Raw genomic sequence first — 24,955 nt, forward strand, 5'->3', positions numbered from 1 at the left:
AACACTGGACCAACAAATGTAGATCAACAAGGAACAGGCAAGGTAATCCTTTGCCTCAGTCTTTGGGAAACTCCCAGATGGGCCTCAGGCAGGCCCCCATAGGAAACCCAGTTCAAACCTTTCCTGCAATCATAGAGGAAACCCCTACTTAGAGCAATTAAAAAACCAAATGCCTATTGGAATAAATCATGTTGCTTGGGATGATGAAACAGAGAGAATAGAAAATTCAGGAAAAAACATAAAGAAAATTTTTTGGCAAACTTCTATTAATGAACAGAGACCAAAATTAACAATAAAAATAAATGGTGTTTTGTTGTCTGGTCTGGTAGATACAAGTGCAAACGTTACCATAAGTGCACCAGAATTTTGGCATCCAACTTGGCCTCTTCAGGAGGTAAACGTTCAACTGTTAGGAATTGGGACATTATCTCAAGTGAAACAGAGTGCAAGATGACTCAAATGTATAGGTCCAGAGGGACAGAGAGGAAAATTAAAACCATATGTGACTAACATAGCTATGAACCTGTGGGGTCGAGACCTGTTGCAACAATGGAATACCCAGATTAACATCCCTCCAATCTCAGAAACAAATCATAAACTAGCACGTGTTTCTGAGAGAAATATTAGAAGATATTATTCTAATGAGTGGTCACCAGCCATCCATATTATACAAGAACAGGGCACAACAACTGATGATCTTCCAAAGACACCAACAGCTCTACCTTTAAAATGGTCAACAGACAAGCCTGTATGGGTTCAGCAATGGCCTTTAACAACAGAGAAACTCCAGGCTTTAGAAGAGCTGGTAGAAGAACAGTTAAATGCTCAGCATATTGAAGAATCAATCAGCCCTTGGAATTCTCCTGTATTTTTTATTAAAAAGAAATCTGGTAAATGGAGAATAGTAACAGACCTTAGAGCAATTAACAAAGTAATTCAGCCAATGGGCTCTCTACAATCTGTAATTCCTTTGCCTACTCTGTTACCAAAAGGATGGCCTTTCATAGTTACTGATTTAAAAGACTGTTTCTTTTCAATACCCTTGCAAGAAAAAGACAGAGAAAGATTTGCTTTCACGGTGCCTACTTATAATAATTCTCAACCGGTTAAAAGATTTCAATGGAAGGTCCTCCCACAGGGAATGTTGAATAGCCCAACTCTGTGCCAATATTTTGTACAACAGACATTGGAAGTGGTATGTAAAAAATTTCCTAAATCTATAATTTATCATTATATGGATGATATTTTATTAGCTGACTCAAATGCAGATACTTTAGAAAGAATGTTTGAAGAAGCAAAGAAAATTTTGCCTTGCTGGGGATAACAAATTGCTCCTGAATAGATACAAAGAGGAGATTCTATTAATTATTTAGGATATAAAGTAGAGCTACAAAAAAATTAGACCCCAAAAGGTGCAAATTAGGAGAGATTGACTACAGACTCTTAATGACTTTCAAAGATTATTTGGAGACATTTCTCATCTAAGAACTATTGTTGGGGTAAAAAATGATGAACTGAATAATTTGTTCAAAACCTTAGAAGGTGACAAGGACTTAAATAGTCCAAGGGAATTATCACCTGAAGCTGAGAAAGAATTGGCCTTGGTAGAAAAGAAAGTACATGAAGGACACGTGGATCGTATTGATCCAACGCTGGATTGCATTTTGGTTATTTTACCTTCTAGGCATTCTCCTACAAGAATATTAATGCAGAGGGAAGATATTATATTGGATTAGATATTTTTACCAAATAAACCAATTAAAAAATTAAAAACTTATGTGGAAAAAATCTCTGACTTGATTTGGAAAGGAAAATTGAGACTTGATCAATTAGCAGGAATAGACCCAGCAGAAATTGTCATATCTTTGACTATGGACAGAAAGTGAACCTTGGCAAAGAGCTTGCAGTAATTTTTTGGGAGAAATTAACAGCAAATATCCCAAAAGTGATAGAATTGCTCTTATAAAGAGAGCTGATTGGATCTTGCCTTGAATTGTACGGGAAAAACCCATATCTGGAGTTCATACATTTTATACAGATGCCAACAAACAAGGAAAGGCAGGTTACAAATCAGAAAATTTAAGTAAAGTGGTTCAAAGTCCTTATAATTCAGTTCAAAAATCAGAATTGTATGCTATTCTGTTGGTATTAATGGATTTTTTAGAACCTCTCAACATAGTAACTGACTCTCAGTATGCTGAAAGAGTGGTATTACATATTGAGACTGCAGAATTTATCCCTGATGCTTCAGAATTAACTTCACTATTTATTCAATTACAAGGTACAATCAGGAAAAGGAGTCATCCTTTATATACAACTCACATTCAATCCCATACTAGTCTGCCAGGCCCTCTAGCACAAGGCAATGATGAGATTGATAAATTATTGATAGGAAATGTGCTGGAGGCCTCAAATTTCATAAAAAACATCATGTCAATAGTAAAGGTTTAAAAAAGGATTTTTCCATAACCTGGCAACAAGCCAAAGAAATAGTAAAGAAATGTCCTACTTGTTCCTTCTGCAATCAAACACCGTTACCAGCAGGACTAGACATTGTTTAGGTATTTATTACTTGTATATATTGTATATAGTTATTGTACTTTTGTATATAGTTTTTCTTATGTTAGTCATAACCTTTTCCTTTTTCTTTTTATTAAAATAGAAAAGGGGAAATATGGTGATATTTTAATTGTACTGAAATGTGATTTTATTTGTATGTTAATAAATAAAGTTGCCCGGGGGTCAGAGGTATTAGCAAGACATAGCGAAAGCTGGGCAATGGTGGTGCACACCTTTAATCCCAGCACTTGGTAGGCAGAGCTAGGTAGATCTCTGTGTGTTCAAGGATACAGCCAGCATTGGAGACACATGCCTTCAATCTCAATACCAACCATAGAAGACGTGGAGGTCTGTACAGACAGGCAGTGACTAGGAGGTCATGTGGTTGGGTTTACAACCAATGAGAAGGCAGAACAGAAACTATAAAAAAAGACAGACACAGGAAGTAGGTCTCTTTCAGAGAGGTACAGCAACAGTGAAGGGTAAGGTTTTTAGCTCTTAGCTATTGTTTGACCTCTTGGCTTTCATCTCTGTATTGGCTCTGTTTCTTATTTAATAAGACAGATGGTTACATCTACAGGGATCCTGAGAAAATTTGAGATAATGGTCAAATTCTGGGAAGACCAACTGTAACCTTTGTTAATAGGTATTATCTGTTAAGGTTCAGGAGGTCTGGCTTGATCAAATCCGTTCCATCTTAACCTGGAACAAATTCATAGTCCCTTGGTTCCTGTGGAAACAAAAGCAGAGCCTCCTTTCCAAAGGAACATATCCTTAGATCCAAATTTTGAAGTCAAAATACCTCTAAAATATACATATTGGTTTAACTGAGCAGCCTTTACAGTCAAATGTCTTTCTGCAGTTAAAAATATCAAAGACAATACAATCCAGATTCTCTATGTAATATCCACCTTTATGTGACTTATTTTTTATACTACTTTTACTGTTTCTTAAAGACTTTATTTTTTAAAACTATTTCTTTATATAACTATATATTCTATATTCATTTTCTTCTCTCTTCCAAGCTGATGTACATTTTTACACACACTGTAAACCATTTGAAGTTTTGTTCCATCTGAATCTGTCTTCCTGTGAATCTATTGCTTTAAACTGCAGCATTACTAGTTCTGAAATGTCAGTTTTGGCTGCTAGCTCTGCCCATCTCAGCTTCCCAACGTGGTGGAACTACATTTACCTCCAGCTCTGGGAACCAGGCTGTCCACTGACTCTGGGGGGCAGTGGGTCTATGCTTCCATCCAGCAGTGCGTAGCCCAAAAACCATTTTTTTTTTTCTTTCTTTCTTTCTTTCTTTCTTTCTTTCTTTCTTTCTTTCTTTCTTTCTTTCTTTCTTTCTTTCTTCCTTCCTTCCTTCCTTCCTTCCTTCCTTCTTTTATTTCTTTCTTTCTCTCTCTCTCTCTCTCTCTCTCTCTCTCTCTCTCTCTCTCTCTCTCTTTCTCTCTTTCTTTCTTTTGGTTTATATTAGCAAAAACTAAATCTACTACGCAGTTAATGTGTGATTTGCAGAAACCTCTGTGTAACTCAATGGGAATGTGCCATGCTGCAGGTCAAGCCCACATACCACGAACCCGCCATGGATTACCTCAAGCCTGCATGTTGTAGTGTCTTGCCACCTGCATGAGACATGAAGCAGGAACCTGGTTTTGGCTCTGTTTAGAATTGCTTATTAAATATTCTCAGTTTTCAGGTGGAAACTCGAGTCGTTGGGCACCATTTGTAGCTGAAGTTTTCTCTTGTCCAGCCCAGCCCCACAGACCCCACAGCCACTTATAAAATAATCACTCAGAAGCTTATATTAATTAAAACTGCTTGGCCATTAGCTCAGGTCTACCACTGACTAGCTCTTACATTTAAACTCAGCCCATTCCTGTTAATTTATATATTGCCACATTTTCTGTGGCTCTACCTGTGTGCCAATACATGTTGCTATATGGACAGTAGGCTGGCATCTCCTGACTCAAACTTCCTGTTCCTAGAATTTTCCTTGTTTGTTTACCCCACCTATACCCTGACTAGTGGTCAATCAGCTTTTTATTTATCAACCAATCAGAGCAACACATTCACAGCATACAGAACATCCCACAGCAGGCATGAGGTCTGATGCTCACATTGGTACAATTGAGAAAGTTCATGTTGTATATTTCTCTCAGATGCTCCTGCAGGACAAATTGAGTGGGCCATAAATGCAAGGGCTGACCTAGATAAAGTCCACTCCCTACTCTACTTCCCATCAGAAATATAGCCAGCTACTGAGCTCTGTCAGCCTATTTCAATAACTCTGATAATTTTTCAGGACATGGATAAGCACATGAATTTTTAAAACTTCATATAACTATATTGCCTGATGTGTGTGTGTGTGTGTGTGTGTGTGTGTGTGTGTGTGTGTGTGTTCATGCCTTGAAATGTGTTCAGGGGTCAGAGGGCAACTCTGTGGCATAGGCTCTTGCCTTCCACCTTATGCAGGTTCCAGGGATCAAACTCAGGTTGTCAGTTTCACTCATCAAGAATTGCTGAGCCATCTCAGCAAATGAGACAGGCCCATTTTGAGGCATAATGGGTCAGGAAGTCTATATCCTGTACTTACCCTGAGTGGGTTTAGCCCAAGTGTATAAAGCTTCCCTAACTCCCCATGTTATGGAGTAAGAGACTCATGGGAAAAGACCATAGACTCAATTCAGTTTATAATTATAATCAGCTAAATGTGTTTTAGCTGCTAGCAAAACAACAGTCTATGAGCAAAACCAAGACTGTTGAGCCAAGAGGAGTGGGGATGAGGGAAGGATTTTTAAATGTGAAAACTACAAGAAGACTTGAGTATCTACACAAGCAACCAAGAGCTGTTTTGATCTGTCAAGATTAGGTTGTCAAGGGGACCTAAGAATAGCCCTTGAGTGTCTGTATAAGCAGGTTACAGAAGCCAAAATGGCAGCTAGTTATATCTTATTGAAGGAGATGGTCATAGCTGTGGATTTCTGGGTTAGTGGGGTACTCACTGATTTGAGGTTACTGGGTTGTTATTTTACAGGGACTGGAGTCAGATTAAAATTGCTATTAGGTAGAAAGGTAGATGCTTACCACTAAATGGCATTTCTTTTGTCATTACACCATTCCCTACTGGCTGTAGATCATATGAATCAAATCATTGATAATTAACAGTTTAACAATTAGTGATAGATTGGAATCTTCATTGTACATAGTGACCTCAGAGTTCTGGGAAGGTAAATAGAATCCATGGTTCCTGATACCACTGATGGCCATTCAGATGCATGAGGTCTGGGCCCTCGCCTGGGGCCATGTTGTCTTCCAAGGGCCACTGTGCAGCTGGTGGGAGCCAATCTGACAGTCCTATGCAGTCACCTGGGGCCATGGTGACATCTGGACCCAACAGGCTGCTGGGAATCCTGTCTGGGTTCATGGTCCTATGCACCAGGGTCTACTTGATATCCATGAACATCATTCCCACCAAAGGCCACAAAGATACACGGCTTCCAGGTTTTCTGTGACCATGTTAGGGTCTGAGGGATGTGCAGCTGCAAGAACCATGCCCACCTGAGTGGCCTGTGCTGACACCCATGGCCATAGAGTCATCTGGGTCATGGCTGCAGCTGAGGACCATGTCTCAGCCTGTGACCCACCTCAGCCAAGGTCAGTGTCAATGTCCATGACTCAGGTTACTACCAATGACAGCGCAGATACACGGGGTCTGGGCCAACACCTGAGACCTCAATCTGCCGTGGGGACCAGGAAAATGGAGGTTGGGGGGTTGCTGTACTGTCATGCAGGCTATGTCAACATCCAGCCTGAGTTGTAGTCTGGAGCCATGTCTGGGTCTGTGGCTCTACTTCAGCCAGGATCTGTGTTGAGATCTGTGGCTCCTATTGCCATCAGGGGTCTGTGAGACTGCTCAGGGTCTCTACTACCACCTGGTATCATATTGGAGTCCAGGAATCTTGCTACTGCTGGGCCCATGCCAATCTGAGAGGCCTTTGCTGCCAACTGGGGCCGTGGTGACATCCAAGCCCAAGTTACTACTGATGGCCATGTCTGGGTCCATGGTCCTGCCACAGATGGGGTCTTTATTGATGTCTGTCACCTTTGTTACCATAGGAGCCTGAGTGAACCATGTGTTGAACCATGAGTTTAATACAAGGGTCTTGCTGTGCTGGCCCCTCTCCTCACTGGCCACGGGAGAGCTGACTCCATCTTAGCTGGTCTTGGGATAACAGACCTGGATGACCCTGGCATGGGGAAGATGGCTCTGTCCCGATAGGAGAGTTGGCTCCCCACACTTGGGAAAGACGGCCCTACCCCTCACCACAGGGGAGGGAGAGCTGGTTCCACCCCTCACCTGAGGGGAGATGTCCCAGCAGACCAGACTGACCAACTCTGCAGTCAATCAGATACACATGCAGGGCTTTGAGTTGTCACAACCCAACATCTATCTACTCCATCTATGACCTGCTGGAATATGGGCAGGGACTGGTCCTGCAGGGCCATGGCTACCTGGTCTACATGACTCGGGGCAACAGTGGGATGTGTGGGGTGTTTCTGTGGGGATCTAGCATTGTCGTGCTGGAGGCCAGAGGCCTTGAACCTGACCAACAACACACTACAAATGAACATTTGCAAGGAAAGGTGTTTGGACAAAAGAGTATCCTTCCTGACACACAGCAGCTCCAATGCCAGTAAGATGATCTAAGATTTGATAGAGAGGTGAAGACAGAGGAGCAGTGTTTAGTTTTGGGTTTTTTATTTAATTTTTGTTTTGTCTTGTTTGTGGGTTTTTTGTTGGTTAGTTTGTTTTTAATTGAAATTGATATTTTTATTTGTATATTTTCATTTTTAAATTTTTATATTGAATTTTTCTTTTATCTTTATCATATTTATTTTTTAGTCTTACTTTCGGGGGAGATACTACAAGAGTAAGGGTTGCATGTGGAGGGACTGGGAAATATGTGAGATCAGGGTTCACAAGGTGAAATTCCCTAAGAATCAATTAAGAAAAAAAAAACTTAGTCACCTGTCTTCACCTTTACCTCATTCCCCTAAAGAGCTCAGGGAATTTGGTGGTGATTTTGTTTTGTTGACAGAGTCTCACTAGGTTGACCTGGATGGTCTCAAGTTTAGAGATCCTTCTGCCTCAGCCTCCCAAATGCTGGGATTAAATATGTGAGCCACCACAACAGGATTTTAGGTAATTTGTGAAAGTAGTGTGCTGTGCAAAGTTCAACCTCCCCTGCTTTCTGCAGTATCATCTCCCACTTCTCTCTCTCTCTCTCTCTCTCTCTCTCTCTCTCTCTCTCTCTCTCTCTCTTTTGTGTGTGTGTCTCTGTCTCTGTTTCTGTCTCTCTCTGTGTGTCACACACACACACACACACACACACACACACACACACACACACACACACACCAATCAGTCCTGTGGGGAACAACAGAAAGGTCCTGACTCATTTTACTACAGACAAAGGAAAAGATGCAGGATGGGGATGCAGTTTGGTTGGTAGAGTGATTGTCGAGCAGCACCAGGTCCTGGGTTCTATTTTTGCACAAATAAATCTGGTTTTGAGGAAAGAGAATCAGGAGTTCAGATTATCCTCAGCTACATAGCCATGAAGAGGCCAATCTGGGCTAAGGGGACCTTGTATCAAACAAAAGTAAAATAAGCAAACACTCAAAACAAAAAAGATACAAATGGAAAAGGCATAGTAACAAATGCAATTTATCAAATTTAAGAAGTTCATAAACTCTCTGGCTTCCCTTTCAAATCTAATCTGAAACTGAAAATGTATTGTCCACAGGATAAAAGGCCACAACACTGCCTTCTGCAACACTTGCTTTTAGAAGAGGCCAGAGTGAGACCCAGCCACCAAAGACCTGCTCAGGTACCTGACAACTCCAAACTCTGTCCTCTGAAGGGGAAGGCCTCTAAAGTTGAAGAGACCCTGAGAAAAATCTGAGGGCTGCAGTGGGTGTAGCAGTGTGCGTGCGTGTGTGTGTGTGTGTGTGTGTGTGTGTGTGTGTGTGTGTGTGTGTGTGTGTGTTGAGGGAGAGGTGTCTGTGACTCAAGGACTAAAGCCAGAAGGTCAGTTCTGGGGAAGAAATAGCCCATGTAGGGGTCAGATCTAGATAAAGGAAGGGCAGACATGAGGCTATCAATCTTTCTAGAGGCTATCAATCATTCTAGAGACTTAAAAATATAATGCAGGAACACACAATTTACCTCCCAGGCCCTGCAGGGAACAACCAGCATCCATGTATATGGCCTCTTATGTATGTAACTTTTTCCTTCCTATACTTCCTTGATTTTTCAGGTCAGAACAGCAATACACGAAGGATGTCTTTCTGTACACTGTGAATATATGTTGTTCTCATTGTTTGATAAATAAAGCTGCTTGGCCAATAGCGAGGCAGAATAAGATTAGGCAGTACATCCAAACTGAAGAGGGAGATGAAGAAGGGTGGAGTCAGGCAGAAGCTTTGAGCCACTACCAGGAGAAGCAAGATTTGAGAGAACAGGTAATGCCATGAAGTGACATGGCAAAACATAGAAGACTAGAAATAGGTTGAGTTTAGTTATAAGAACTAGTTTATAATGAGCCTGGACATAGGCCATACAGTTTGCAATTAATATTAAGCCTCTGAGTGATTATTTTATAAGCAGCTGCTGAACTACAGATGGGAGAGACTTATGCAGAGAAACTTCCAGCTACACCATATACTTAATTAATCACATTTTTCTCCTAGCTCCATGCAAATACTAGCTTCTATCCTCTTCTTTGCTTTATTTACACATTTTTAATTTAAGAGTTATAAAATATGCATTCTTGATGTGTGGTCCAGTCTAACTCAGATCTCAAGATCCTCCTGCACCAGGTCTCCTGCATATTGGGAATTTTTGTTTCAATTTAGGATCTTGGAGATTGAGTGCAGATATAAAGCAGGAGGGATAGAAAGTGGGAAGGAGGAAGAAAAGAGGGGATGGGGATGAAGGAAAAGAGAGAGAGATGGATGTTTTTATTGACATCCAAATAGTTACACAGATTCCCAGAGAGAATTTTAATAGGCAGGCACAAATTCCAGGAGTTCATACCGGGGCTGAAGGGACTCAAATTGCGTATCTTCTGTGTGTGTGTGTGTGTGTGTGTGTGTGTGTGTGTGTGTGTGTGTGTGTGTGTGTTGTGAGGAGCATCAGTGCCAATAAGGCACAGCTAGGCTGTCCTTAGCTGTCCCACAGGGAAGTAGACACCAGTCCTGTGAAAGGCAAACATCTGGATCAACCACATGAGGAACTAGGGAGGGGAGGAGAGAATTGGAAGTTTACTCCAGGCTGGCTGAGTCATGCCTCCTGAATGAGAAAGTCCCTCTTCTGACCCACCAACCCGACAGGACCGCTTTCTGCTGGCATCTCCATCTGGGATTTGTAAAGCTTTCCGCCTTCAAAACAGAGCTTTGAAGCTTTAGTTTTAAGACAAGAAAAGGGGTGGTTCTATCTGAGGCCAGGGAAAGAGCTAGAATGTGGAGATGTGCGTTGTGTAAGGAGGTTTCATTGTCCAGCTGACTATAGCTCAGTGGAAAGGTGCTTGCCTGGCATACACAATGGCCTGGGTTCAATCCTCAGCACTGAACAATTGGAATCTATGCTGAACTTCCTCAAAATCAAACTGTGGGCTGGAGAGATGGCTCATTGGTTAGCGCACATACATGCTCTTGCAGTGGATTCAGTTCCATCACCCATGTCAGGCAGCTCACAAGTGCCTGAACTCCAGTTCCAGAGGATCTGATACTCTGGCCTCAGAGGACATCTACACTCAGGTGCAAATAACCTCCAACCCCAGGGCATGTATGCATACACACTAGAAAAAACAAGAAAAATAATTCTTTTCTTTTAAGCAAATTGTGTCAAAATTAACAAAGAAGCTCATTAGAAATGCTAAACTCATGACGTTGATACTGAGGTCCAGAAATCTCTATTGGTAACAAGTTTCCAGAAAGCCACTTATACAACCAAACTATAATTGCCTTTTTGGGTAATCAGCAGGATGCTAAATGGCTCAGGCTGTACACAAGCTGAAGGATTGTTTGTGTTTATATGCTGTCCAAACAGCTTAATTTTCCCATTGTTTGTGTTTTCAGTCCCATTCCATCTTAAACTTGCTTGGGACTCAGGATGCCCCTGCCTCCCCCTCCAAGGGCTGGGATTAGAGGTGTGTGCTGCCACAACTGACTGTCTAGGAGGACTTTAAGATTGTATGGAAGGATATCTTACATAGCAGAATATAGTTATTTTAGAATAATTGATAATTTTTGAAAGTTGAGGATGTACAGAAGGTGGAAACCTTCACTGCAGTGCCGAACTCCTAGGTCTGTTGTTTCTACAGTGTCCCTTAAAGGCTCAGGGCAGGAGAAGCCAAGCTGTGGAGGAGCTGGGAGTCCCAGCCTTCCCAAGAGCAACTAGGCAGCCACAGCATGCAGCTCCATTCTGCCATTCTCAAGGTGTGGGGAGAGGATTATCTGGCCAGAATAAGTCAAAATTCTGTGGACAGTAACACAACAGCTTAGGTAAGTGTGGGGGAGAGTTTTCATGATTTTCCAAAAGTCCTAGGCAAAAATGAAGTGGGAGGTCCACACCAACGAGGGTGACCTCCCTTCTTGTTCGTTGACTTGTTGTTCAGCGTATATTTAGTGTATCCACTCCTCAAAGAGTAGTGAAAACAATACATTCTCAGAAGATACAAAAATTAATAAGACTGATTGTGTTAGTCTGCTTCCTTCCTTTTTGTTTTTCCTTTCACTTTTTTTTTGTGTGTGTGAGTACATGCACATGTTTGGGCATATGTCCTGGTGTGGCACATACTTGTGTGTGGGGACATGCATGTGGAAGTCAGAGGACAATCTGTGGTGTCATTCCTCAGGCACTGTCCACCATTTTTGTAATGGCAGTGTCTCTCACAGGCCTGGGACACACCAAGGAGACTGGTCTGGCTGTCCAGTGAGTCTTGGGGATCTCAGGGACCAATCTCTATCCACCTCATGGTGCTGGAATACAAGTGCGTGTCATCACACCTACTTTTTCCCCCATGGGTTCTTGGGATCAAACTCAGGTCTTTGTTTGCAAGGCAAGTCTTTTACCCACGGATCTTTCTCCTCCGTTTGTGTTTATTACTATTACAAAATGCTTGATGCTGGAAAGTTTATAAAGTAAAGGCACTTACTCAGTTCATAGTCTGACAGCTGGAAAGTCTTAATATGAAAGTGCTGGCTGGTTAGGGTTTTCCTGGCTGAATCACAATATTCTCTATCACAGTGTCAGGGAAGCCATTGCCATGTGCAGAAGGGAATACATGGCAAGAGAGGAAGCCAGAGAGGTTCTTGGACCAGACTGGCTCTTACAGGAACTGAGTAGGATCCCACTTTCATTGTCTAATATTTGCTTGCAGATGTTCTTGAAGTTGAAGATGACTTCTCTTCTAGACTCAAAAGTTCACACGTTCCTCCTGACTTGATTTTTCACCCAGCAGGTAATATTCTCAACCCACATCCTGTTGACCTTGCTTTCCCCTGACCATGTCTTTGTGATATTACTGTTCCCAGGGTTGAGTATGAAGTTAGAGGATGGTAGACAGCACAAATCTTGAAGAAGTAATGTAAAAATAATATCAGTAAGGGGAAGGTTTTGTGTGGCTCAATGTGAACAAAACACAATGATACACATGTACGAAAATGTCATGATGAGCCCTGTTTTTTTTGTATGCTGACTAAACATTTGAATGAATAAAGAAGGAAAAAAATGTATCTGTAAATACAAAAAAATCAGAGATCTCAGTCTTACCTTTCTGCATTCCTTATAATGTCCATAATGAGACTGTGTTCATGTATGTGCCTCGTGTGAGGATGGTGTAGGCAGCATCTCATGCTGTCGGCTCCAGACAGCACCCAGCACATGCTGATAACTTAGCAAACTTATCTAGTAACAAAGAACCTACTTCTCTCTTTCAGGTGACAGACCTGACTGAGCCTCCCAACCTGGACATGGCTCCCAATGCATTTGATGATCAGTATGAGGGCTGTGTTGAAGACATGGAGAGAAAAGCACCCCAGCTGTTACAAGAAGACTTCAACATGAATAAGAAATTAAAACTTGAGTGGGAAATGGCAGAGAAACGATGGAAGGAGATAAAAAAGACAATGAGCACTCCCGAAGGTTTCCATGACTTCCACGGAACGGCTTTAGTGGCCTACACTGGGGAAATTTATGAAGATTTTAACAGAGCTGTTACAGAATTCAAGAAAAATCCTTATAAAAGACCTTCCATTACTACTTAACAAGAGTTCTTCAACTTCTGAGTAACAATAAGTGTTACAATGTTTACCATGGCATCAATAAGAAATTACGGTGAGGAGGGCTCTGTACGATATGGGCAGTTCGCTTCCTCATCTTTGGTAGAGAGAGTAGCTCTTTATGGTTTTGGTCATGCTAGTGGGACATTGTTTATCATCAAAACCTGCTTGGGGGTTTATATAAAAGCATTTTTTTCACAAACCTGAATGAGATGAGATGTTAATTTCAGGATAGGAAGGATATCACAATTACACCGTAACAGCAAGTGGAAAAGGGTATAACAAAACTTCTCTGCACTCCCCTGAAAGAGAGAAGAGCAACTTCAATTGCTTCTATTGTGGTTCTACTGACAACAGTCATTTCAGCAGCTCAGGTGAGTATGGTTCTGTGTTAGAGGTGGAGCTTGTGGGAACATCATGAAATGGAAGAGGAGGTGCTCCCTACCAGAAGACACCTGGTGGTAGACCATGCACATGGTGAGGGTGCCTAGAAGGATGAAGGGTAGCTTTGGTAAAGCCAAGGAGTACATACTTCAGTGAAGGTATATCAGAAATGGTTGAACACAGTGAGGAACTTCAGGAAAATGCTATTACCAGGTCCAGCCCTGTGAGGAGTGAGGAGTGCTATCAGTGGGTATTTATTCATAATTTCAAACCAATGCTGGCCCATGTTGGGGATCTTTATGGCTGTATATCCATCATTATGTGTGGCCTGAGTTCTCTCTTCATCCCTTGACCACATATCTCATTCTATGCAAGCAAAGACACCGTCAATTTTAGTTTGATAATTACCTTTCAAGGCATAGTTCAAGTATCACTTATCGTAGAAATCCATCCTTAATACTTCTAGAGAAAATTACTGTATCATACTCTCTGTCATAGTTCTGGAGTCAGACTCCATAGTAATCTGGTTCAAACATCACTAGCTCTGTAATTCTTGGCATCTTGCCAGATATCTGTGCATCAGTTTCCCAATTTGAACCATAAAGACCCAAATGACAAATATTCTAGTAGTATTGTTTTGAAATTAGAAGAGAGTCATTCAAGATGTATTATTTGGCATGTAGATATCAATCCACAAATGCCTTTATTTTTAAATTTGAAAAACCATGTACAAATCTCAGTAATCTGATCCAAACTCATACAGGTGTGGGTCTCAACATTCACAAGAAAATCACTTGTTTACAGTCTAGAGACCTTGTCTCCTATGCCCACCACTCAGGATTTACACAGTGTCTGGATTACTTACTTATATCCAGGCTCCACTAAATGTTGTCTTAGGAAGCTAAGTTTGAGTGAGAGGCCAGGGAGAACCTGAAATGAGCTACAGTTAGACTACTGAGTACAGAGCAATCTTAGATCTAATTAGTCCTGACACTTTAGGGTGTCTGGAAACATGGGAAGTCTTTGGAGCAGGAAGTGGAACCATAGAAGTGATCACAGGGACATCATGCATTTGCACAGAGAGATTTTGAATTTTTATCAAGCCCAAGGAAAGCATGACCCCTACTCAGGTCCACATTACGGTCAGAAAGATGCTGCCCTTCTGGGCCAAATGGTTGATGTCCAGTCCTGGCACGCTGAGAACCTCAGGTAGGTTCTAGTTCAAAACAATTTGCACACAAAAAATACAAATTGCTGCAACAATGGACTTTCAGAAGGTTCAGACCCAGAAACCTCTTCTTAGGTGTAGAAGGAGAAGCCTGTCGGGCTCTCTAAGAAGGTCAGGAAGACTCTGGATAGAAAGGTTTTTATTCCCAGTCAGTGCCTTAGAGCACAGGACCCTGGAAGTGGTGGGGATCCATCAGTTTGCTCACTTCCTGGTACTTGAGTACTTTAGGAATCCTGAGGAAGCCAAAAGAGTCTAGCCAGGCATGCTGGCCCCCTAGAGCCTACTCTCTTGGGTTTTGAGCTGGGTGCAAAGTACTGAATGTTTAGGGGAGCTATCCCTGTCTTGAGATTTCCCACATGAAACCTTCCTTTCTCCTCCCATCTACAGCAACCCTGCTGCTTGTGGTGCTACCTGGTCTCCTGGTCCAGCTGCTTCCTCTTGCTGAGCTGTAGCCCTCTCCTGCCTGCAGTTCATGGGTCTGAGTGTTGAAGGTCGGCCCAGGGGCACGAACTTGGTGGTTCTCTAAGGTCTGTGTAGAATGAAGGGTGCGATCATTTTGGGGTATATCTACTTTAGCATTCATGACTTCCATAGACAGCCAAGGACCTACTGGGTCTATGGGTAAATTTTATGCTCTGACTTCAAACTTACTACCCTTTGACACTTTGCTATGATTAAAAAGCAGTGTTTGTCTGCATGGTCAGCAATAACAGTTTTTTTTTTTTTGGTGGACATTTTTTTTATTTGTATTTTTATTTTGCAATACAATTCAGTTCTACATATCAGCCATGGATTCCCTTGTTCTCCCCCCATGGCCCCCCAACCTTTCCCCCAGCCCACCCCCCATTCCCACTTAAAGTACGAAATATGTGATGAATGTTACAATCTAGGAAATAAATCATTCATAACCACACCTTGATTTCTAGGTATTTCTGTAGGATGTATTATTGTTTGTAAGGCATGAAGTCTGATGCTCACACATACACATCTGAGAAAGTTCATGTTGTACATTTCTCACAAATGCTCCAGCACCACAAATTGAGTGGGCCATAAATGTAAGGGCTGACCTAGATAAAGTCTACTCTCTACTCTACCCCATCAGAAATACAGCCAGCTACTGAGATCTATCAGCCTATTTCAATAACTCTGATCATCTCTGAAAACATGAATAAGCATATTAAATTTTAAAATTTTATTATCACTATACTGCCTGATGTGTGTGTTCATGACTTGAAATGTGTTTAGGGTCAGAGGGCAACTCTGTGGCATGAGCTCTTGCCTTCCAACTTTATGTAGGTTCCAGGGATCAAACTTAGGTTGTCAGTTTTGCACATCAAGCATTTTAACTGCTAAACCATCTCAGCAACCCAGACAGGCCCATTTTGAGCCATATATGGATCAGGAAGTCTGTGTCCTGCACTCACCCTTAGTGGGTATAGCCCAAGTGTATAAAGCTTCCCTTACTCTCCATGTTCTGGAGTAAGAGACCCCTGGAAAAAGACCATAGACTCAATTCAGATTATAATTATAATCAGCTAAATGTATTGTAGCTACTAGCAGGACAACAGTCTCTGAGCAAAACCAGAGACTGTTGAGCCAAGAGGGGTGGGGATGAGGGAAGGTTCTTTATATGTGAAAACCACAAGAAGACCTTGAGTATCTATCTGCACAAGCAAACCGAAAGCTGTTTTGCTCTGTCAAGATTAGGTAGTCAAGGGGACCTAAGAATAGTCCTTGAATGTCTACATAAACGGGTTACAGAAGCCAAAAAGGCAGCTAGTCGTATCATATTGAAGGAGATGGTCATAGCTGTGGATTTCTGGGTAGGTGTAACTCAGTTGCTGTTACTGGGGAGTTATCTTCCAGGGCCTGGAGTCAGAGTCAAATTGTTATTAGGTACCAAGATGGATGCCTAATATAAAATGGAGGTTCTTTAGCCAGTACACCACTCCCCACTAGCTGTAGACCATATGAATCAAATCATTGATAATTAATAGTAAAAATTGTAGAGATAGATTGGAATCTTCATTGTACATAGAGACCTCAGAGTTCTGGGCAGGTAAATAGAATACATGGTTCCTGATCATTGAAGGCCATGCAGATGCTTGAGGTCTGGGCCCCTGCCTGGGGTCACGTTGTTTTCCAAGGGCCACCTTGAAGCTGATGGGAGTCAAACTGACAGGCTTATACAGTTACCCAGGGCCATGGTGACATCTGGCTCTAAGAGTCTGCTGGGGACCATGTCTTGGTTTGTGGTCCTAATGCAACCAGGGTCTATATTGATGTCCATGGATCCCATTTCCACCAAAGGTAACAAGGATGCCTGGCTTCCCATTGTTTTTGACCATGTTAGGGTGTAAGGGACATGCAGCTGCCAGGGCCATGCCCACCTGAGTGGCCTGAGCTGAACTCATGGACATGAAGACACTGGGCCGGGGCTGCTGCTGAGGGCCATGTGTGGGTCCATGGCCCACTATAGCCAGGGTCACTGTCAGTGTCCATGGCTCAGGTTACTACTGAAGGCAGTGCAGATGCCTGGGGTCTGGGCAAATACCTGAGACCTAGATCCACCAAGGGGACCATGGAGATGGAGGGGTGAGGGTGTTTCTGCAATGCCATCCAGGGCTATGATGATGTCCTGCCTGAGCTGTGGCCAGAGGCCATGTCTGGGTCCATGGCCCTACTTCAGCGGGATCTGTGTTGAGATCTGTGGTTCCTATTGTCATCGGGGACTGAGAGACTGCTCGGAGTCTCTACCACCACCTGGGATCATGTTGACATCTGGCAACTCTGATGCTGCTGGACCCATATCAAACTGAGAGGCCTTAGCTGCCACTTGGGGCCATGGTGACATCCAAGCCCAAGGTACTACTAATGGCCATGTCTGGGTCCATGGTCCTGCCACAGATGGGGTCTGTGTTGATGTCTGTCACTTGTGTTATCATAGGGGCCCAAGTGAACCATGTGTTCAACCAGGAGTTTAGCACAAGGGTCTTACTGTACTGGCCCCTCTTCTCATTGGCCAGGGGAGAGCTGACTCCATCCTTAGCTGGTCTTGGGATAACAGACCTGGATGACCCTGGCATGGGGAAGATGGCTCTGCCCCTAATAGGAAAGCTGGCTCTCAATACTTCGGAAAGATGGCCCTACTCCTCTATAGCATGTGGGAGAGATTGTCACACTCCTCACTGGAGGGGAGAGGTCCCAGCAGCCCGGACTGACCAGTCTGCAGCCAACCAGATACACATGCAGGGCTTGGAGCTCCCATACTCCAACACTGACCCCATCTATGACCTGCTGGAGTGTGAGAATGGACTGGGGCTGCAGAGCCATGGCCACATGGTCTACAAGACCAGGGGCAACAGTGTGTGGGCAGTTTGTGTGGGGATCCAGTGTTGGTGTGCTGGAGGCCAAGGGAAAGCTTTTTGGTCAAAAGAGTATATTGCATGATATACAGCAGCTCCCAATGCCAGTGAGATGAATGAAGAGACCATGGAGAGGCAAAGACAGAGGGCAGTGTTTAGTTTTGGGTTTTTGTTTGTTTGTTTAATTTTTGTTTTTGTTTTACTTTTTCTTGTTTGCTTGTTTTTTTCTGTTGGTTAATATGTTTTTTAATTGAAATTGATATTCTTATCTGTATATTTTAATTTTTGCTATTTTATTTATTTAATTACTTTTTCAGTATTTTTTAATCTGTATCTGATTTTATTATTTTTTTTAGTTTCCCTTTGGGGAAACACTACAAGAGTAAGGGGTGGTTGTGGAGGTTCTGGGAAATTCGTGAGATTGGGGTCCACAAGGTGAAATTCCCAAAGAATCAATTAAAAAAAAAAACTTGGTCACCTCTCTTCACCTTTTCCTGATTCCCCTTTAGCATTCAGGTGATTTGCTGGTATTTTTGTTTGGTTTCAGGGGTCTCACTATGTAGACCTACCTGGTCTCAAATTCACACAGATCCCTCTGTCTCAGGCTTCCAAACTCTGGGATTAAAGATGTGAGCCACCACAACAGTCTTTCATGTAATTTGTAAAATTGGTGTGTAGGGCAAAGGTCAACCAACTTCTACTTTCTCCAGTATCTAGCCCCCCCCCCGTCTCTTTGTCTGTCTGTCTTTCTCAAACACACACACACACACACACACACACACACACACACACACACACACACACACATCAGTCCTGTGGGGAACAACAGAAAGGTCCTGACTCATTTTGGTACAGACAAAGGAAAAGATGCAGGATGGGGATGCAGTTTGGTTGGTAGAGTGATTGCCAAGCAGCACCAGGTCCTGTGCTTTCTTTTTGCACATATAAATCTAGTTTTTTGGAAAGAGAATCAGGAGTTCAGATTATCCTCAGCTACATAGCCAGGAAGAAGCCAATCTGGGAAAATGGGACCTTGTCTCAAAAACCAAAACCAAAACAAAAAACTAAAAGATGGAGAATAGAAATGGTATAGTATAGCAGGTAATCCACAGATCCTAATAAAGGAACTATTTATTTAGAAATTATATTGGAGAGAACAACTCACTAAACAGAATAGGCGAATCCTCATCACAGAGTCCTGGAAGGCTGATGTCCTGCTCCACACTGCTCCTGCTGACTGAAGGAATCCACACCATCCAAACTCACAATGGAGAGAAGGTGCCAGGCATACATGCCCCTCAGCTTAAGCTAGCCCCTAAGACCACACCGTAGGGGCTGGTACTTCAAGGTCGTAGGTGGAACAGGTACCCACTACAGTATACTAACAAAGTACAACATACCTAACTTAAGTAGTTCATAAACTCTCTGGCTTCCTTTCAAATCTAATCTGAAACTGAAAGTGTATTGTCCACAGGATAAAAGGCCACAGCACTGTCTTCTGCAACACTTGCTTTTAGAAGAGGCCAGAGACCCAGCCACCAAAGACCTGCTCAGGTACCTGACAACTCTGAACTCTGTCCTCTGAAGGGGAAGGCCTCTAACGTTGAGGGGACCCTGAGAACAATCTCAGGGTTGCAGTGGGTGTCGCAGGGTGAGGTGGGGTGGTGGTGGTCTATGACTCAAGGGTTAAAGCCAGAACGTCAGTCAGTACTGGGGAAGAAATAGCCCCTGTAGGGAGATGGGGTCAGATATAGATAAAGAAAGGACAGACATGAGGCTATCAATATTTCTAGAGACTTAAAAAATATAATGCAGGACCACACAATTTACCCCCCAAGTCCTGTAGAAAGCAACTGGCATCTGTGTACATAGTCTCTTATGTGTATAGACTTTTACCTTCGTGTACTTCCCGAGTTTTCAGGACAGAACAGAGATATGCTTAATTAATCCCATTTTCCTCCCAGCTCCATGCAAACATTAGCTTCTATCCTCTTCTTTGCTTTATTTATCCATTTTTTTTAATTTATTTTAATTTATTTTGCAATACAATTCAGTTCTACATATTGGTCACAGATTCCCTTGTTCTCCCCCCCTCCCGTCCCCCTCACCTTCCCCCCAACGCCCCCCCCCATTCCCATCTCCTCCAGGGCAAAGCCTTCCCCACAGACTGAGGTCAACCTGGTAGACTCAGTCCAGGTAGGTCTAGTCCCCTCCTCCCAGGCCAAGCCAAACAATCCTGCATAGGCCCCAGGTTTCAAACAGCCAACTCATGCAATGAGCACAAGATCTGGTCCCACTGCCTGGATGCCTCCCAAACAGATCAAGCCAATCAACTGTCTCACCCATTCGGAGGGCCTGATCCAGTGTGGACCCCTCAGCCATTGGTTCATAGTTCATGTGTTTCCATTCATTTGGCTATTTGTCCCTGTGCTTTATCCAACCTTGGTCTCAACAATTCTCGCTCATATAAACCCTCCTCATTCTCGTTGATTGGACTCCTAGAGATTCACCCAGGGCCTAGTCATGGATCTCTGCATCCAGATCCCTCAGTAGTTGGATGAGGTTTTAATTTAAGAGTTTTAAAAGATGCATTCTTGCTGTGTGGCCCACACCAATGGGGGTGACCTTCCTTCTTATTCCTGACTTGCTGTTAAAATTTCCACCCCTCAAAGAATAGTGAAAACAATACATTCTCAGAAGATACAAGAATTAATAAGGCTGATTGTGTTAGTCTGCTTCCTTCCTTTTTGTTTTTCTTTTCACTTTTTTGTGTGTGTGTGAGTACATGCACATGTTTGGGCATATGTACTGGTGTGGCACATACTTGTGTGTGGGGACATGCATGTGGAAGTCAGAGGACAATCTGTGGTGTCATTCCTCAGGCACTGTCCACCATTTTTGTAAAGACAGGGTCTCTCACAGGCCTGGGACACACCAAGGAGACTGGTCTGGCTGTACAGCGAGTCTTGGGGATATCATGGACCCATCTCTATCCATCTCCTGGTGCTGAAATACAAGCGCATGTCATCAAACCTGCTCTTTTCCCATGGGTTCTTGGGATCAAACTCAGGTCTTTGTTTGCAAGGCAAGTCCTTTACCCACTGAGCTTTCTCCTCAGTTTGTGTTTATTACTATCACAAAATGCTTGATGCTGGAAAGTTTATAAAGTAAAGGCGCTTACTCAGTTCACAGTCTGACAACTGGAAAGTCTAAATATCATGAAAGTGCTGGCTGGTTAGGGTTTTCCTGGCTGAATCACAATATTCTCTATCACAATATCAGGGAAGCCATTGCCATGTGCAGAAGGGAACACATGGCAAGAGAGGAAGCCAGAGAGGTTCTGGGGCCAGACTGGCTCTTGCAGGAACTGAGTAGGATCCCACTTTCATTGTCTAATATTTGCTTGCAGATGCTCTTGAAGTTGAAGATGACATCTCTTTTAGACTCAAAAGTTCACATGTTCCTCCTGACTTGGTTTTTCACCCATCAGGTAATATTCTTAACCCACACTCTGTTGACCTTGCTTTCTGCTGCCCACATATTTGCGGTATTTCTGATCCCAAGGTTAAGTATGCAGTTAGAGGATGGTAGAGAGCACAAATCTTGAAAAGTTAACATCAGTAAGGGGAAGGTTATGTGCGGGTGATTATGAGCAACATACAATGATATACATGTATGAAAATGTCATGATGAGGCCTGTTATATTGTATATTGACTAAACATTAGAAGAAAATCTGTAGTATTCATAAACACCAAACCATCAGAAATCAACTTTGCCTTTCAACACCCCTCATAACATAATGAGATTGTGTCCATGCATGTGTGTCATGTGTGAGGATGTCGCATGCAGCATCTCATGCTGTCGGCACCCAGCACATGCTAATAACTTAGCAAACTTATCTAGTAACAAAGAATCTACTTCTCTCTTTCAGGTGACAGGCCTGACTGAGCCTCCCAACCTGGACATGGCTCCCAATGCATTTGATGATCAGTATGAGGGCTGTGTTGAAGACATGGAGAGAAAAGCACCCCAGCTGTTACAAGAAGACTTCAACATGAATAAGAAATTAAAACTTGAGTGGGAAATGGCAGAGAAACGATGGAAGGAGATAAAAAATGCAATGAGCACTCCCAAAGGTTTCCATGACTTCCACGGAACGGCTTTAGTGGCCTACACTGGGAAAATTTACATAGATTTTAACAGAGCAGTTAGAACATTCAAAGAAAATCCTGGTAACTTCCATTACAAGGCCTTCCATTACTACTTAACAAGAGCCCTTCAGCTTCTGAGTACCAAATGCTACGATGTTTACCGAGGCACCAGTAACAAGTTTCATTACAGTGGGAAGGGCTCTGTGCGGTTTGGGCAGTTCGCTTCCTCATCTTTGGAAGAGAGAGTAGCTCTTGAAGGCTTTGGTGGTGAGAGTGGGACACTGTTTATCATCAGAACCTGCTTGGGGGTTAATATAAAAGAATTTTCCTACAAACCTGAACAAAAGGAGGTATTAATTCCAGGCTATGAAGTATTTCCCAAAGTTACCAAAACAGCAAGTGGAAAGGGGTATGACAAAATTTTTCTGCACTCCCCTGAAAGAAAGGAAAGCAACTTCAATTGCTTCTATAGCGGTTCTACCGACAAGAGCCATTTCAGCAGCTCAGGTGAGTCTGGGTCTGTGTTAGAGGTGGAGCTGGTGGGGACATCATGAAATACATTAGGGGGTGCTCCCTACCAGAAGACACCTGGTAGACCATGCACATGGTGAGGGTGCCTAGAAGGATGAAGGGTAGCTTTGGTAAAGCCAGGGGGCACATACCTCAGTGCAGGTGTATCAGAAATGGTTGAACACAGTGAGGGACTTCAGGAAAATGCTACTACCAGGTCCAGCCCTGTGAGGAGTGACAAGTGCCATCAGCAGGTATTTATCCCTTCAAACCAATGCTGGCCCATGTTGGGGATCTCTATGGCGGTATACCCATCATTCTATGTGACCAGAGTGCTCTCTTCATTCTTTCACCATATGTCTCATTCTGTTCAAGCAAAGACTCCATCAATTTTAGTTTGGTAATTACCTTTTAAGTTATAGTTCAAGTATCATTTATCACAGCAATCTTTCCTTAATACTTCCAGAGAAAATTACTGTACCATGTTCTCTGTCATAGGTTTTGTGTCAGACTCCATGGTAATCTGGTTCAAACATCGCTCTGTGACTCTTGGCAAGTTATCAGATATACATGCCTCAGTTTCCCCAGTTGAACAATAAAGACCCATATAACAAATATTCTAGTAGTATTGCTTTGAGAATTAAGAGAGAGGCATTCAAGACATATGATTGGCATGTGGATATCAACCCACAAATGCCTTTCATTTTTAAATATGAGGAACTATGTACACATGTAAATCATCTGACCCAAACTCATACTGGGTCTCCACATTCACAGGAAAATCATTTGCTTACAGTCTAGAGACTTTGTCTCCTATGCCCACCACTCAGGATTTACACAGTGTCTGGATTACTTACTTACATCCAGGCTCCACTAAATGTTGTCCTAGGAAGCTAAGTTTGAGTGAGAGGCCAGGGAGAACCTGAAATGAGATACAGTTAGACTACTGAGTACAGAGCAATCTTAGATCTAATCAGCTCTGACACTCTAGGGTTTCTGGAAACATGGGAAGTCTTTGGAGAAGGAAGTGGAACCATAGAAGTTATCATAGGGGCTTCATGCATTTGCATAGAGGAATTTGAATTTATATCAAGCCCAAGGAAAGCATGACCCCTCCCAAGGTTAACAGTCCAGCCAGAAAGATGCTACCCATTTGGGCCAAATGGTTAATGCCCAAGCAGGCTGAGAACCACAGGTAGGTTCTAGTCCACACCAGCTGGCATAGAAGGAATACACATTGCTGCAACAATGGACTTTCAGAAGGTTCAGACCCAGAAACCTCCTTCTGGGCAAAGAAGGAAAAGCCTGTCGGGCTCCCTAGAAGGTCAGGAAGACTCTGGATAGGAAAGGCTTTTATCCCCAGTCAGTATCTTAGAGCACAGGACCCTGGAAGTGGTGGGGATCCATCAGTTTGCTCACATCCTGGTACTTGAGTACTTTAGGAATCCTGAGGAAGCCAGAAGAGTCTAGCCAGGCATGCTGGCCCCCTAGAGCCTACTCTCTTGGGTTTTGAGCTGGGTGCAAAGTTCTGAATGTTTAGGGGAGCTATCCCTGTCTTGAGATTTCCCACATGAAACCTTCCTTTCTCCTCCCATGTACAGCAACCCTGCTGCTTGTGGTGCTCCCTGGTCTCCTGGTCCAGCTGCTGTTTCCTCTTGCTGAGCTGTAGCCCTCTCCTGCCTGCAGTTCATGGGTCTGAGTGTTGAAGGTCGGCCCAGGGGCACGAACTTGGTGGTTCTCTAAGGTCTGTGGTAGAATGAGGGGTGCGATCATTTTGGGAGATCTGCTTTAGCATTCATGACTTCCATAAACACCCAAGGGACCTGTAACTCGAATTGCTAAACGGTCTTATTAATAAAAAACCCAGAGCCAGATATTGAGTTGAAAGCTGAAAGATCAGAGAGGCAGAGCAGCAGCCACTAGTTCTTACCCCTATGAAATCCTTTGCCAAAACAGAGTGTGCTCCTCTCCCCACCCTGCCTTATCACTTCTCTCCACCCAGCTCTATCACTTCCTGTATGTCTGTACAGACCTCAAGACCTTTATGGTTGACTAGTGGCTAGCTCCTCCATCTGATTTTCAGGCAAGCTTTATTTGTTAGAGCACAAATAAAATATCACCACATTGCCCCTTTTTTTGTCTAAAATTAAAAAAAAGTTTATAACTAATGTAAAAAAATTATATACAGAAAGTACAATATCTATATACTATATATACAGGCAATAAATACATCAACAATGTCTAGTCCATTTGCATTTGTCAAATTCAGAGAAAATACTCCATTATCTATCATATCTTTGTAAGTCCAAAGGATTATATCTAATTCACCTTCTACCCTAATTTGCATTACCAACTGGAAACTATCTTTTGATGTCTTTCAAACTTATACACTTTACACCTC

General features: G+C 42.8%; 1 protein-coding gene and 1 pseudogene across 1 annotated transcript; both read left to right on the plus strand.

Moving 5' to 3' along the window:
• LOC128123917 (T-cell ecto-ADP-ribosyltransferase 1-like) overlaps positions 1–14,979 on the plus strand; it is a 28,426-nt pseudogene extending 13,447 nt beyond the window's left edge.
• A 2,794-nt stretch (positions 14,980–17,773) lies between these two features.
• LOC128123918 (T-cell ecto-ADP-ribosyltransferase 2-like) lies at positions 17,774–24,223 on the plus strand. Its single transcript, XM_052760190.1, has 3 exons — positions 17,774–17,893; positions 21,825–22,551; positions 24,156–24,223. Exons 1-3 carry the CDS (start codon positions 17,774–17,776, stop codon positions 24,221–24,223), a joined length of 915 nt encoding a protein of 304 aa, XP_052616150.1.
• The last annotated feature ends 732 nt before the right edge of the window (positions 24,224–24,955 follow it).

Source organism: Peromyscus californicus, unplaced genomic scaffold (assembly GCF_007827085.1).
Source record: "Peromyscus californicus insignis strain IS unplaced genomic scaffold, ASM782708v3 Scaffold_4__1_contigs__length_199733344, whole genome shotgun sequence".
Classification (NCBI taxonomy): Eukaryota; Metazoa; Chordata; class Mammalia; order Rodentia; family Cricetidae; genus Peromyscus; species Peromyscus californicus.